This window comes from Nesoenas mayeri (assembly GCF_963082525.1).
Source record: "Nesoenas mayeri genome assembly, chromosome: 1".
NCBI classification, from domain to species: domain Eukaryota; kingdom Metazoa; phylum Chordata; class Aves; order Columbiformes; family Columbidae; genus Nesoenas; species Nesoenas mayeri.
In genome coordinates this window covers 41,430,363-41,447,267 of record NC_137541.1, presented here as the reverse complement: position 1 = coordinate 41,447,267, position 16,905 = coordinate 41,430,363, and the positions used below count along the sequence as shown (strand labels likewise).

Sequence of the window (16,905 nt, the reverse complement as noted above, 5' to 3'; positions counted from 1 at the left end):
GGTCTGGTGTTTTGTTTTGCTTCTTTAGTTTTGGTTTTGTTTGTTTGTTTGTGTTTGTTGTGTTTTTTTTTTCCTGTCCCTCTAACTTTTTAGCTCTTCAGGTTTCTTGACAACAGAGCCCACCTCCCCTTTTTTTCCCCTTCCTCCCGACTCCATCCCCCTGCACCCACCCCCTTAATTTATGTGACCTGAAATTTCATCTCTATTTAAGAAAAATATCCAAGGCTGTCAGGCAAAGTGGATATGTATTTCAATTCATCCACTCTAATTTAGTTAGCTTATTGAAAATGCAGGTGAGTAACTCAAAACTATGATAGCAGGGTACGCTGATAAAAATGATAATGCTATAAGCAAGTTCTAGCTGCAGCCAGGCAACAAAGAAACACAAAGGTGGAAACTGCTGTTAATACACATTTTTCCTCTTATGTTCTTACAAATGATTCAGTCTAAACTTGTGTTATGTAGCTGGTGCATTTAAATAACAGGATTATGTAATTAAATTGATTAGCCTGTCCTAATGTCTGATCTTTGCCTGTGATGACACTTTCATATAAAGATCACCCTTCCCCAGTGTCTCATAAACTTGTAATATTTCTACATATAGCACTTATTAACTTATTAAAAAGCTTACCTCCCTGGACATAATGAAATAAAACCTATGATAAAGTGCTACTAATAATGCTGCGCTTTTTTTTTCCCCACCCCTGAAATTAGGGGGTCAGCAATGTTTAGCCAATTAAAATCTCAGTAATTTGTGGAACTCACTGTTCCAGTACGTAGATCTGCTCCTATAAAGGTATTTTGAGTTTTGCCAGTAGCATCCTAGTATACTTACAATTATACCTGCAGAGAGGCGTAAATAGCTTTTTTTTTTCTATAAATAAAGCCAGAGTATGTTTTAAAATGTGTAACTTCCCCCCATACATCCCTTTCTATGTAGAATGTAATAAACCTGGATTTGTACAGTAAATTACAAAAGATCAATGTTTTGCCTTGGAACTGTACTGAAACCAAGATGGTTTGAAGTGGCTTATTGCTGACCTGGAATGATCTCTGACATGTATGGGGAGGAAAGGCTCCTATAGACGTGAAACTTCTGGTATTTCAAGAAGATGCTAATGTAATTGCTTGCGTTGCTTTCTAAACAAACACATTCCAAACAGCTTTTCCCACAGGCCCAGGGCTCCTTTGTGCTGTTTGCCTTGCATGGCCGCCCACTGGCGCTGGTTCAGAGGAGGCCGCACCCTCCACATGGCTCCACAAGCATTTGGCAGCCGCAGAGGCCCTCGATAAGCAGCAGGGCCCTGTTTGAACCCCCACCCACCCAGGGACCCAGAGAGGTGCCCCTGCACTGCACTCACGTACCCTCCCTCTTCTCATGAAGCAGTTGTTCGGTGTGGTTTAAGCCTCAGCTGCATGTTGAAGCAAGGCAGGTCTGCCTTCATTTTGTTTGAAAGTACATGCATGTGTAATCTTCTGTTTTCCTTGTTCCTGCAGGTGTTCCTTTTGATCCAGAGTGAGAAGATAAAGAATGATTTTGTTTACCTTAGCTGGCTAGCTCGCTGCTGTGAGTCACTTTACCCTCGACATTGCAGAATACAGATCCTCCTCTATTGCATCAGTCTTGGCAATCCACTTTCTTAATTGAATGTAATGTTGTAAGTGGATTCAGGACTGTGAAAGTGAAAAGCTGATTGCACTAGTTATGGTGTGGGTCATTATTGCACCTTTCATACATATGGCTTTAGCAAACAATTACTGCTTCAGTGCAGTGCTGTTATGGTTCTGTCAATGCAGCTGTGTCCTAACCAATGAAGCTTTTTCTTTTTAATAGTCTACTCAATTGCTTGAGTGAAGATTTTGTGTCTTAAAACACTGAGTTACAACTCTAAAATGTTCATAAAAACATAAAATAAAATAAAATCATCCATACTGGGTCAGGCCCAAGGGTCTGTCTAACTCCAAGAGCAGCCAATGTCAGATGTCTAGAGAAGAGAAGAGTCAGGCAAGCATGTGTTGTCCAAACTCCTGTGCCTGAGGGATGTCCTTTATAATCTCCAGCGTGCTTTTTTCTTTCGTAAACTTTTCCATTCTTCTTTTGAAACCAGAAAATTTTTGCTGTGATTAATATTCTACAGCAAATTTTATTTAGTATTTTCAAGTCAGTTTTTAAAACATTGCAGACTACACCTCAGTATAGATACAGAGGTAGCACCACATGCAAAATAGTACAGAGGTGAGCTTTTCTGACCACTCAAGTCTGAGACTCCCCAGGCTAATTTGTTTTCTTTGCAATGCCTCGATATAAAAATATTCTCTTATCAAACAATTTTCAGTAGTTGTACTGGAATGTAAATATTTATGTTTTGGTACGCTATACCACATCGCAGATGCGGTCAACTTTGCCAACGTGAGCTTTCCAGACAGGCATATCACACCTATGGATGCTTATCTATGACTCTGTTTTTAGGATGTGCCAGTTTATTTCCTTTTTCATTAAGCTGCAGTGCCTGGTTGTGTTTGAGTATTTTATATATGAATGTTTTATGTGAATTTTTTTGATGGGAAAATTTCCATTGCATAGGGAAATCATATTTGTTCAGTAGACAGCGTTCATCTCTTTGATTCTGTGCTATAGTAGTTCTTTGGCATACATCTGGGAATGTAGAGCTCTTTAAAGGTCCTACTTATTATATAAGAGATAGAATCAACACCATGTTATCAATCAAAAATTTTCTGGCTCTTTCGTAGGAGTTGCTATTTATTCTTGACTGTGCCTTTTGCCATTCTGAATTTCTGCAGGAGTTTCAGTAGAGGTGCTGTGTTCTTTTGTATCTGTCTTAAAATTCGGGGTTTTTTCATTCCCAAACAGCTGGTAGAATTCTTTGCAGAATCAAATGTTCAGTGATGAATATGGTTATCTTTTTGTGTCAAGTATGTAAATTACTATTAGATCCTTCTGGATAAAAGCTGCTGTAGAAATTACAAAGCATTATAATACATTCATGTCAGAGTATGATTAGGTATTGAATTGTAAACAATTCAATGCTGAAATATTTCCAGAGGACAGAAAGTACCAGAGATGCATCTTTTTGGATGCTAGATAGTATTTCTTTGTTTAATATTGTCATACCATTTATACCAACTTCTTCTTGAAGAGAAGGTAAAGAAAACATCGAGTTAGCACATTAGCACATTTCCCTAAATAGGTGGGTTGATATTTGGAAATTAAGGCCTGGTTGCTTGCCACTGTGTATGGTATCTGGAGCGGATGAAGGAAAAATCTAATTGAATGTCTTGTTGCCTCCTAAATGAGAAGTGTCTATAAATCCTGTAATTTGATGTTACATGTTTATTGTTGATATTGACACCCATTCTACCTGCAACATATTTATTGGCACAGTGCGCACAGATAAAATAAGCTGAACAGTCCCTCTTTTGAAAAGCACAAGAGTGGTCCATGTATGGTCAGCCAGCTACTCAGAGAGTACTCTGGACCACATGGACCGCTCTTGTGCTCTGTGAGTAGTTGGTACAACTTGGAAAAGAAAGGAATACTTAATTTCATTTTTTTCCCCAGTACTCAAATGAGTCAGGAATGACCAATACCCACCTCAGGTTCAACAGAATGGGTTCCTATCTCCAGAAAATCAAATTTTAGAATTCTTTGTGTTCAAACACCCTGGTAGAATTTCCACTAGCTGAGATGGAAGATTCTGATTCTTTTCTTTCCAATTGTGTCTAGAAGTCATGTTTAAAGTTAAAGACCAATGAAAAATTCTAGTCACATAGACAAATTTAAAACCAGCACCAAACCTCAGGAATTCAAAAATACTTTTTTTCTAGTAGATGCATAATGACAAGTTTTGTTATGCTTGGAGGTGCTTCACCCCCGCTTTGGTTTGCTACAATTCATGGGAATTGCATGTTTAGATTGAGGTGGGCTCCAAGTATTAGAGACCTCAGTTCAGTGCCAATTTATTTTTTTCTGTGTGTAAGAACCCATAATCCTAAATCTCACTGTCTAAATGGATTGCCACAGTTCATTGTCCTGCATAAAATAACTTCTCTAATGCTTTCCATTCTAATTCTTAATTACATCTGAAATCATGAGAGTTGTGCTTATTGCTGTATCTGTGAAATGTAAATGGATGTGCAGTGGCATCTACATGGCAGATGTAAATGCCATAATCATTCCTCTTGACATTGGCATTCTCTGATGAATTGCTGTTATCCCTAGTAAGGCAGAAGATAAGGGTAAGTTGCCCTTGCCAACCTCATGCTCACAGGCTGAGGCATGCATTTACCTCAAGTAAAGAGATTTAGGAACATTTATCCACCTGCCACTGAGTATTGTGCATAGCATATTCTTTGCACCATCCCAGCTTGTTGTTGTTGTTGCAGATATTATGAATAAGAAACCACAGTTGGCCTGGAAGCTCTACCTGAAGATGGAGACCTCAGGGGAGTCGTTTAACCTTTTGCAGCTCATTGCGAATGATTGCTACAAAGTGAGTCTTCTCTTTAGAACTTGGTGTAATGGCATGTTAATTCAGGGATTGTACCAGCAGCCTTTTTTTTGATACTTTCCATCATTGCCGTCACAACTGAACTTTCTTTTATAACGTTGGGATGTTTAATTACGTAGATGAGTTGGCCAGAATTAGTCAGTATTTTGACCTACAGGCCTTCTTGGTAGACAACCCACTGATTAAAATATTGGTAAATTACTGCGTGCTTGAGCTATCAGTAACGATAACAGTTTCTGCTCCTACTGGGGATTCATTGTTGGTAGAAATGACAAGAAACTTTTAAGAAGAAAAATCTAGCAAAGATTCAGCAAGAGCCTCATGCTACTTTTTTTTCTGGGACAGTGTTATTTTTTCTTTAGAGCTTGTAATGGCAATGGGAGATACTCCTGTGTTCATCATAAGGAAATGGAAAGAGAATTCCCACAACTACTATTCTATCTGGCCAAGTGGGGCAAAGAGACACTGTGTGTGTGTGGTCATTAGGAATAAAACTACTCAGAAAATATGTTGACCTTAACTGACCTTAACAGGACCTGTGCTAATACATAGTAGTTCTTTTGAGTCTTTCCTAGAGGAGACTTTTAAAGAGATGAGGCTAGGCTAAGCTCGCTAAAGTTTTTAAAAGTCAAGCTAGGCAAGACAACGTCCACTTTAGTAGGGATGCTCTGGGCATTTTAGAACAAGTTAAAATATCTGCTTCCTTATTTGTACTAAGCTTCTAGATCGTGTTTAATAGTTCTGGTGCTCCGTGCTAATACACTGCTGGCACACCTCCAAATTCTAGTTTATATAAAGCTATATTAATAGTGAAGAGATCTTGGGAAGCTGATAACAGCTCTGCCTAAATTCCTAACTTCTGAATCTTCAGAAGTTGTCTGTACACAGTGAGACTTAGCTCTGATTCAAGTTTTTTTTGCTGTTCTGCAGAGCATAGAAAGAAAACACAGGAGCTTCATCAGCAGGATGGATGTAGAGGCATATGATGAAAACCTGTTTAAGAGGATTGTAAATGGCACTATAGGAGAAAGAAAAATTGGTCCTATGCAAGATTTCATTAGACGCTAATGGGATGCTGCATCCAGCATCTTCTCTGCCATATACAAGGGTGATTGCACTGCATTGGGACCTGGGGGAGTAGCAGCCCAGTGACAGGAGAAAAGGATGTTCTTTTGAAAAGTCTCATGGTGAGACACAGGCCGTCCACTTTTCAGAATATATTGGCCAGAGCCAGAAGGTGGACCAAAGTTGTTTGGGGAGCAACCATTTTAGATTTAATTTAAATTAAATATAGAATATAAAGACAAAATGTAATTTTGTGATTGTTGAAATCTAATAGTTCACTGTTTTAAGAAGGCAGATGGGAGAAGAAAAGCAGAACACAGGTAGAAGGTGTAAAGCTCATGGAGCTGGTTCAGTGAAGCCTAATGCAAGTGAACACACAAGAGCCTGCAGCTATTAGCACAGTCGTATTAGAGATACAGTGACCAAATTTGCCATCTCAAAAGGAAGACAGTAAACTCAGTCCTGCTGGAAAACCTCCCAGTGATTCTCGGTTTGGTCCAAGAGCAGCAATATCCACACACTATCTATCTGTAACATTCTTTTTTGCTGTTTTCCTTCATCTGACAAAGTAACATGTGCTCAAAATCCTGACAAACACATAACTGAAAGTCAGAAAATCTACCTTGTGATCTCAAAAGCATTCTTCTACAGCTGAGCTAATTGTCTCTCGTACGTCTTTCAATCCACCATCTCACCTTAAAAGTCTTGTTGCTCAAGCAAGTGGCTGTGCCTCTGGTGTTTCCCGTAGCTGCAATTCGTGAAAGCAAGTTGACAATCAGACCTTATGTAAAATCTCTCTAGACCATTTTAAGTCTCGCTTAAATCAGTTGATTGCTTTACCTAAGTTCTTCTTGAAACTTTATTGTACTCTAGAGGAGAAGCAGCTTCACACTTCGGATTTATTTAGAGCTCTTAAAAACTCTACCACTTACAGGACTAAATTTTTCAGCCTAATTATGTGTCCACATCTGGCCATAAATGACAGCTCCAAAGACCAAGGAATTTTGTGTCAAAAATGATTACTATAGTGTTACAACTTGTCTTTCTACACTACCAGCTATTTGTACCTGGGCAAGGCCCATATTTGAGTTTATGTAGCATTTTCCAGTTGTTTCTGAAACATTGTATGATATTGGAGGTCCAGAGGCAGCACCATAGCTGTAAATTAAGGCAGCTGAGCTTCACGCAAGGGAATGCTGACAACATGGGGGAAGTGAGGTCAACAGTGTCCTCAGAACAGGTGTAGCTGGATGTCCCAATGCTATGCTGATAAAAGTTGTTCAGTGAGGGAGCTGGGATGCAGGACTTCTGGCTAATTTCTTGCTGCTTTTCATGGAATGGCCCATCTTACCCATACAGGGAACAGCATTCACTTGGGGTGAAGCATTTGGTGCTGTTATGTCAGATAGAAGGAGGACATTAAAAAGGTATTTGCTTAACAGAACTAGATCAGATGCCAGTTTGGAGAGATCAGTATTCAAGTTTTCCTTTTGACCTGATACATCTGATACTGTTTATACTCACTATGCTTATTCCCATCCATTTAATTGCTTGCCAGTGACCTGTGGTTAAAATCACAATTTACAGGAAGAAAGGGAATTCCTACTCATTCTGTAGTACCTGTGTTTCTCTGACATTTCCAAACAACACTCCCACAGCCTGTACTTTTTCCTCAGCAGGTACAGGCTTCCAGCCACCAAAGGAGGAGAGGTTGTGCCCAGTCTTCTTTCTGTGCTCTCTCAGGGGCAGATGTAACCACAAACAACGTTGCTAGTCAGGCTTGCCCAAGCGAAGAACACTCACAGCCATAGATAAGGTCCACATGAGTTACGCTGACTTCAAAAGCCACAGTTACTGTGATCACTCATTTTGCACTGACTGTTGCCAATCAGCTTGCTTCTTGTTCCCATTTACAAGTAGAGGACCCAAGACAGAAAAGATATGATGCATAGTGTGTTTTCCTATGCTCAGGAAAACTTTGGATGATAGAGTCACTGAATCTTATTTTGTACTGTACTGTAACAGTGAATAAAAAAAATTTAGCTCAAAGTTATAATAAACCCAAAAGACATCAAAATATGTCCCTGTGACCACCTCTAGATGAGGAAAAGGGATTCCATTTTCAAATGTTTTGATTAGTTCAAAGTTGATATTCTATCAAGGACTTTGCTAGAGTTGGTACAACACTAGATAAGGCACCTCATAACAAAGAAGTTTTGTAAACTAGTGTCATCTGTATATGATCAAAGCAACAGTCCTGACTATTGCCAACTAATAAAGTTCACAGTGCAGTTTGTCTATAACATGTTCAAAGACGTAGACCAGTAACCTTACACCACCTGTTTCCCTACATAGAACTGAAATGTGCCTGTTCTGTATCACTTGCTGCCTGCAGAACAACAGGAAAATGCATGTTGCTTCTATGACTTACTGCTGATTTCAGAAAACTGAGCTCAAAATGTTTAATTCCCTTCTGAAAGATGGTTATGAAGTCAGGAATAATGTTTCACTTTTTGTGCAGATGCATCAGTTTTACTATTCAGCCAAAGCATTTGATGTTCTGGAGAGACTGGACAGTAATCCTGAACATTGGGAAGGCAAAAGAGGTGCTTGTGTGGGTGTCTTTCAAATGATCTTAGCTGGCCGAGAAGCAAAGTGAGTATTCTGTCTTGTATCTGCATTTATTTTCCTTTTTCTGTTGCCAGTTAGCTGTAAGCCGGAAGCATAATCTTAGCTTTAGGACTACAAATCCTCTTCCAATTCTTTATTGACCTTTCAGAGGATATTCTGGCTGGTGTTTCCACACGCAGTGTACAATTTGAAGTGTATCTTAAGCACCAATAGTTATAGAATATATGTTGGATAATAACTTACCGGCAAATGCTATGAACTAACTATAGGAAAACAAAATACGAGTCACTATACTAGGAAGACCTAGGTTATAAATGTAGTATGTTCATGAACTGAGGGGAAAGAACCTCCTTTTGTGATGATGGCATAAGAATGGAAAACTGTCCCATGACATTTGAAGTTTCTTAGAGCAGAACTAGGGAAACAATTACTCAGTGCTGTACAAAGGACATGATTTCTAAACAATGAGTAGATGAGACTGTGTGTTCACTGAAATTTGCTTTCTCAAGGCACTGCCCACATCAGACAAATATAATTATTTGATGAAATCTTAAAGGAAATTATCTGTGTTACTGATAATTTTGCTTTTGGCCCATTTCACTGGATGGGAGAATGAGCAAGAGTAGTGAGGCTGTATTTAAGAACTGTTCCCTCGTGAATATTCTGCTGTGATGCCAGATGGCCATCCTCCCCTGGCCAAAGTTGCTGTTTCATACATGACTGGTAGGTGTATATCTTGGCTTCTGCACCTTCCTTGTGTTCCTTCTGTGCTGGCATCATCTCATTAACTACTGCATCCTTCAAGTGTCCTTTTAGCAATTACCGCAGTAGATGCAGTAAAATACACATAGCTTGTTTTTCAATATTTATATATATATATATGAGTTCTTGCTGTAAAGTAGCTGACAAACTGCAGCTTCATACTGGTTTATCCTATTGGTAATTAATGTTCATTTCCATGTTATTTGTATTTATGTCTAAGGTGCTTTGGCAGCATTAAGCCAGATGTTGCCATACTGAAGAATAGCAAGTAGCATTAAAAAAAAGTTTGTTTTGTTCTGGGCAACTGTTTTGCAAGAGTAAGGATTTATATATAAATACAAACACATGCACACACTAAACTCCAAACTAATTAAATTTTTCTGATTTTTTTTTCTTTACTTTTAATTTTTCCTCTTGTTGCAATTGTGTACAAGGTTTTTATTTGTTTTTGGGGGGGAGATGGGATCTAATCTGCTGTGCTTTTTTACCTGCTCTGCTCTATGAAGGGACCTCTCTGTCTAGAACCCATGTTTTGCAAAATAGTTTGGATTTGGGTAGTTGTTTATTGTATCCATTGGGTCTCACCCTCATTTAAATCTTTGTTTTCCACCTCTGTAGAGAGACTCTGCGGGAAGTGCTGCATCTGCTGAAGAGCACTGGTAATTCTCAAGTAGAATACATTGTCCGCATCATGAAAAAGTGGGCCAAGGAGAACAGAGTCCCTGTTTAAGTCAGAGCCACAAAGTGAACCGGGTCAGTTACTGGTGTGTGTGGGGCCCCCTCTTTGCAGGACTTTAGACTGTCAAGCAGGTTGACCCAGCTGAGCAGCAGCGTAGTGCAGTGAGATGACAAAACCTTCAGCAAGTATTTTGTTTTTTCATTAAAGCTTTATTAGTACTTTTTCTATTGCACCACTCTCTGTTCCTCATTCAAAGTTTCTCATTGTTTTAGTCATAATTCCAACTGTCCACAAGTATTTGCTTTCTAGGTTGGAAGCAAAGCGTGACAGTACCATATTTTTCAGAACACGGAGATTTGACTAACTGAATTGTTCAATCTTGCTTTGAGTTCTGATGCTCAAAACATTTGTTCATGTTAATTTAGTTTGTGTGAGTAATCCGTTTGGTTTAGCACTCTGACAGATAGAGGGACTGGATGTTTTAAATAATTTTCTTTAGCATTTACCACCTTAGTTAGCAATATATTTGTTATACTTTTGGATTTATTATACTCTCCTGTTTTGTTAGGAGAACATTTCGGGGAATACATAATTCTAAAATAAGGCAACAGTTGTAACATAGAAATGTATTATGTTTTTTCAGCAAAAAGCATTTGTATATTATTTTTCGAAGGAAAATTTACAATTTGTAAAATACTTATGAAGTATTTTTTTATCTTTTGAGGAAAGAAATAAAAATATTGTATTCTCTACTGTCTGTGCTCTGATTAAAGCTCTTAATTGTATCTACACTTGAACGTCTTGTTGGTCTGTGTTGCTTGATATTGAGGAAATTGAAATAGTGTGTTCATTTTGCTGTGGAAGAGGGCAGATTTTTGCCTGGTCATTAAACGTATGTTCAATAATCAGCCAAAGGCAAGCAAATGGCCTTGATCCTGATTTTGTGTTGCTCTGATACTGAAAATAAGGAAGCTGAGTATATAAGAAACAAATAGACTTTTTTTAGCCATATAGCATGTCAGTATCTTAACTGCTTTAAGCAAAAACTGTGGGTATCATCATTCAGGTATCTAGAGGTACACTGGTAGTTGTAGCTACTTGCACTTACATGTATTTACATCTAGAAAACAGATCCATCATAGTAGCAACAACAACAGCCTTTGAGCAGGGGCAGCATTGCACTGATTCAAAAGAGGTGCGAAGGAGCAGTGTTTTCACTGAAAGCACTTAGAAAACACATTTCACTTGTAAAAGGCATTTTTGCTTTCCCTCTCACTTTAGATAACTTGGAAACAGACCAGTAATAGAATTATGAGTCTTGGTACAAAGCTTCAAAAAGTCATGTTGGTGGCTTTGCAGCAGATGTTAAATGCATCTAATTATTCGCTTTATTGAAGTTTAACCTGCAGGAGAGCTGAAGAGCATCCAAATTCGTTGCAGACCATTTTACATGTTGGTTGAATCTTCTGAAATAAGTGTGATAGCATTGCAGGGGGCTTGGGGACTAATTTGAAATTCTTTGTCTGTGATCAGTGAAGTAGTTTTTGAAAACGTCACCTTTATTCACTATAGTCACAAAGTCATATGCAATAGGCCAAATAATGTAGTTCTTAGCACACTGCATTTTAGTGACTAGTAATAAGCTTTTGTCATTTAAGATATAAAGAACCGGGGACTGCAGGGCTTTGCCTTGAACAGTGATGAAATAAGATATATGACATATTTTCCTACATATTTAGAGTGTTGGTAATTGAACCAATATGTAGCAACTATTAAAATGGAGAACAAAAAATATATTCTAAGAACATCTTACGTTGTTTAATCTCAGATGTGAATGTAGCTTCTATTAGCTGAGGCAGAAAGGGATGTTAATAAAGAAATTCTAAAGCTGTTTATCAGGACAAGTTAACAAAATTTTCTGCCTGCACATTCCCATATTTTCCTGAACTGTGGGAATTTAAGGAGTCAAGGTACTCTAGACAGGACAGCTAGGAGTGAAGGTCAATGTGGAGAAAAACAACAGAAGTGACCTCTATAGGACATGCAGGCAGTGAAGAATGTATGTGCAGCGTCAGGGAAACAGGTAAGTTTATTGGGTTGGGAGTAAGTGAATATAAAATTGAAACAGCAGCATTTTAGATAATCTAGTGAAAGAGAGACTAAGGCAGAAAGGAATTGCTGCATCATTAGAATTTCAAAGAGCATGGAAAATAGAGTTATTTCTTACACTCTGAATAAGCATCTGATTCTGGAAAACGGGCAATGGAGAATGCACAAGGTACTGTGCTAGCAACCATATCATTAATAGTGACTGGCAGAGAAACCCAAATAAGGGTTTAACTGCTTATAGTTGGGCACTAACCACTCCTGATAGATAAGGAAGATGACCTTTAATTAAATTGGGTAATACTCAAACAATATTTTTGCCAATAACATCTAAGTGAATTACATTGCAAGGGAAGACGTTTATCCTGCCTGTTGCTGCGAGTTCCAGAATAACATCCATATTGGCCAGCATCTGAACTGCTCTGATACAGCAGCATCACTCTTGGATTAATTCTGGAACACAGCATATAACTCCGAAGCGCAGTAACAGCTGGAGCCGAGTCATGGAATAAACTGGAGGTGGCAAGTTCATTGTGAAGGAAAAGTCACATTGTGTTGCAGTTCTGTGCATGGCAGCAGGCACTGGGGTTGCTGAGGTTTCCTCAGCTTGAGGGGCGCTCATTGATATTCTTAAGGAAGTTGTCTCAGGTTGAACGAGGAACTTGGCCATTAGCTAGTAAGACACAAAATAATCAATTACATGTATAGCTGTTGCATGTAGCTTTGCTATATGTGAGCTATACATAACACTGAGGAACGTACCTGTTTTCTGCCCATTGGTTTACTCCTTAACCAAATTTTCCCTGTGTTATCTCCAGAGGTAATTTCTAGTCACTCTTTTTTGAGTTTCATTTCCAGACTTCCTTCTCTCCATTTCATCTATCCATATGATCACTGATAAAGCAGATAATTGCATTAAAGTGTCACCAGTAACCATTAAAATGAAGTCTTTAATCAACTATTATACTATCCAGTCTGACCCTACATTCTGCAAGATGGTAGATTTCATCTCCTAGTCTCTGTGTTGAATCCATTAAAATATTTGCCAGAAAAATTTGAATAGTCTTAATTTGAAGGTGCATAATGAAAAATCTATGGTTTTACTTTGCAATTTGTTCAAACGTTTAAATCGTCTTTGTTCTTCTAGAAATTGTACCTTAATTCTAAATTCAGCTTATTCTTCCAATGTTTATCTTTGCTGTTAGTCATTAAAGCCTAGCATCCTTTGGTTTGGTTTGTTTTTTGCAGGGAGTGGGGGGGTTGTATTTTTCATCTTTAGGTGTACATAAGCTGCAAGCAAGTCACCTCTGTCTGTACTGAAGACAGCATCCCTTGTAAGGATGTTTTCCAGGCTGGAAAACTGGCAGTCAGTTTGTCAACAGATGTTTTTGAAAAACGTGGCCATGAAACACTGGGCATAATTCATCATGGTATGTGACGCTGGAATATTCTCCTCCATACTGCTGCTCCTGTGGACTCAAAGACTGCATTTACCCTTTCTGCTGTGTTATCACAGAGGGAGCTTGCATTAAAGTGCTTCTCAACTGTGACATGACATCTAGGGTTTTGGCAGAACTGGTATTATATTTTCCAGGACACTGTCTGCCCTTCTGAAGAGACAGCCTACCTTCAGCTCTACAAATAATATATTTTGTTTGAATGGGCTCAGTTTTCCAGCTGATGACTCCGTGTGACTATCTTATCCTCGCTAATTACTAGTCTGTTTCTCTGCAGCCTTTTATTAGTGCTGGTTTCACCTATATCTGCATCATCAAGGGATGCGCTGGATCCTCTGTCCTTCCAGTACCCCACTAAAGCAAACACCCAAAACATTCTATTAATGATGACTGACGGGTACTTTTCAATATTTGTCATTCGCAGCTTATTTAACATGAACCTTACAGGTACTGTATTATGTTATTCTTTTAAATTAGGTATATGACATTAGAAATTTATGTATTCATCTAAAGATCCATGTCATGGAGGCCAATACTTCCCTTTCATTCTTTATTAGATGAACCTTACAGCACCCAGAAAGATTGATGGAGTCCAGTTGTTCAAGGCTGCTTGCAGAATTTGGAACAACTCTTATTTTCTTTATTCTTTTTTCCCTGTATTCACCTTGAGAAGGCACACACCAAAAGCTTACTTTTGACTGTGTAGAATTTAAACTTTCATTTGGAAAGAATAAAGCAGACATTTCCCTCCTCTGGGCAAGGAACACTTCCTAAATTCCTTATGGGTCCTGCTTAACTGATGAATTACACTAGCATCTATTTATAGATTTAAAATAAAAATCTATATTTAGTAAGAGCTGTGACATTTGAGAAGACACAGCGTATTCTTCAAATAAAAAAAATAACTTGTGTTTTGGTTCATGCTTACACAATGTATTGTGCTTATATTAGTAATTCTTTAAGATAATTTAAAATAATGCAGTAAAATAAGTCTTTAAAAACGTTTTTACAAGATCTTCAGGAACCTGGAGCTTAGGTTATTTTGACAGGAAAGATGCTATGAGGTAGTTTGTAGCAGTTCTCAGATACAGCTAAATCAAACTGAAAAGTGGGACGCTACCTATGCTGTTGCCTCTGAATTCCACTTTCACGAACCGAGGAGTTGAGTCGCTTTTTGGAGTCCTCAAACCACACTTTAAGCCAGCCCTTAACTAGGGAACAGTGATGAACCTCAGACTCCACCATCTGTTCCTTGATCACTGTCAGCAGCTCCCATGTGGTCAGTCCTGTGAAAAAACGCATACAACAAAGCAGAATTCTGTAATATACAATAACAGCTTTTAAGAATACATATAATAATGTTGAGATGGTTTATGTCCAATATAAAAGAACCATGCTTCAATTCTAACAGTTGAATTGTGCACTGTAACAGATATCATTTTCTTTGATGATTTAGTCCTTCTTAAGGTGAGAGGACCCTTATGCCCATCTACTCTCAAGCTACTGGTTCATCATCTTCTTGCCTCATGCCAGTGAGTGAGGCCATTAGAAGACAAAACACAATTTCTTACTTTGCAGAGCTGGTGAATTAATGGGTATCAAATGAAGTAAATGTATCTCTTGAATATCAATGCATGTGTGATAGCTGTGTCTAAGAAAACTTTAGAAAAATTAAAGTATAAAGGCCTTAAACTGCCTGGTATGTTGCCAGTACCAGTGGTTATCATAATATTGGTATTCTACAAGTTCAATCTTACTTTTGGCTGACTTATTCAGGATGCCACATGTGCTGAACGTAGTCATCACTGAACAAGCTGAGAAGTTTTCTATTTATATAGAACAACGGTGGTTTCCCCCACCATTTAAAGGCAGAAGAGATATTTTCAGGTTACAGTAAAATAATTTCTGAGGCGAGTTTTACAAGATTTCCCACTCAGTTTAGTTGGTTATCCCCAAACAGGTTCTGTGCCTGTGTCCACTTCTTATTTCTGCACATTCTCCTTCCCTGCAGAGTGTTTTCCCTTCGCATCCATCCACGAACACGATCGGCCGTACCACCGTAAGTACCACCGCGTGCTGCCCAAGTGCTGCCCGGGGTTTTCCAGGCACCGCTTCCTTACCTCGCCCCACCTCTGAGCATCACTTGCCTCACTCTGCTCTGCAGGCATTCTAGGCAAGGTGTCGAGGGTTTAGATTGCGGGGTGACAATAGAACCCTGGCAGATGTATTGTTAACCCCCTCTCCCCCCAACTTCCCCCTTTGGCCGCTCCCTCTCCCCCCTTCCCACTCAGGACAGGCGATCGGGAGGGAAAGAAGGACAGAGAGAAGAGAGTTGTAAAAAATTAAAGATGTTTTAGTAATGCTACTAATAAGAATAGAGAAAATAATACAAAATATACAAAACCAATCTTGAAAGTCTCAGCAACTGCAGAGCCGGCAACCAAAGTCCTGGATTGGACTCTGCAGCCAACCGGAGCTGGATTCAGTCTCCCACTAGGCCTCAGTTCTCAGGGACGACTAGCAAGGTCCTCTCCTAATGTCGGCCATAAGCAGAAGGGAAAAGGCAAAAAAGGGCCGAGATCCTCGTGATCTCCCACTTTTATATGAAGTATTCACGTGAATGGAATGTTATACACAGTTGTTCAGTTTCTTGGTCACTTGTTTCTCGTCGCCCCTCTCGCGAGATGTCCATCCATGCTTATCAATAAGTTTGCATCCCATTGCTAGGTTTACCAAAACGTGTCTGGTTCTCCAGGAAAATGCAGTTAATACAAGGCTTTAGCTGACAGGCAAATTCACTGAAAGAGAAACTTGTTTTTAACAAAACCAGGACACAGGTTTATTCAAATTTGTAAAATATGTGAAGTCCTGTGGAGGACTAGAAATCAGCACAACACTAAGAATTAACTCAGTCGCTTAAAACAGTGCGGAAGAGTTTGAATAAGTACTCGGCATAAGTTAAATCTGACTTTACAAATACTTAACAATGTAAGGGAGAACTCTTTAAAGGCCAGGAAAATGGCATTTGAAAGACAGCTGTCCAACAAAAAACATAGCTTGTTTTCACAAGCATTTCTGATATGTAGCATCCACCCTCTTCTGAAAATCGTCACTGCTATTGTTGCTATTGGTTTAATGCTACCAAAAATCTTTACATTTCATGTGTCTTCTCAAAATACAACTTGAAGTGGTAAGAAAACAGAGTTTAATAAAATTCCATTTGTCTATTTAAATTATTCATGTATGGAAAATCATTTTTCAAAAGTAATTTTTTGGATGCTATTTTTAATGCTGTGGCAACTCAAAAGCAGCTTTGTGTTGAATCTGCAAGCTCGGTATGCAGTTAATTCTCAGTGATGAATATGTGCTTTGCTTTTTGAAGGCAATTTGGCTTGGAAATAAATTCATGGAAGTATGAAAATGCTGAACTGCACATGCAAAGTTTGCTCCTGACAGTTCTGATCATAAGCTTGTATGAATGTTAAAAATGTAGTAATTTGTTTACACCATCACTCTCAGCTGTCTGTGATAATGTGCACTTATTTAGATGTAGAACTTTATACAAGTAAAAGTGCTGAGAGGGATTTAAGAAAAAAAAATGGTTAGGAAATTGGATTGGTTTTGGTTGAAAATCAGTCTGAAAGCTGAAGGACAAACTACAGAAAAAAGAAATGAA

The 16,905-nt window shown here is 38.6% G+C and overlaps 2 protein-coding genes across 2 annotated transcripts in view; both read left to right on the top strand.

Moving 5' to 3' along the window:
* Positions 1-9,717, top strand: part of IFT56 (intraflagellar transport 56) — a gene marked incomplete at both ends in the record, with an annotated part of 45,706 nt that extends 35,989 nt beyond the window's left edge. The window contains 4 exons of the mRNA XM_080360769.1: positions 1,498-1,567; positions 4,405-4,511; positions 8,116-8,249; positions 9,606-9,717. Coding sequence (XP_080216895.1) covers positions 1,498-1,567; positions 4,405-4,511; positions 8,116-8,249; positions 9,606-9,717 — 423 coding nt within the window. The remainder of the gene's footprint in view (positions 1-1,497; positions 1,568-4,404; positions 4,512-8,115; positions 8,250-9,605) is intronic.
* Positions 1-16,905, top strand: part of ATF7IP (activating transcription factor 7 interacting protein) — a 367,200-nt gene that overhangs the window by 256,405 nt on the left and 93,890 nt on the right. The gene's annotated exons all lie outside the window — the stretch shown is intronic.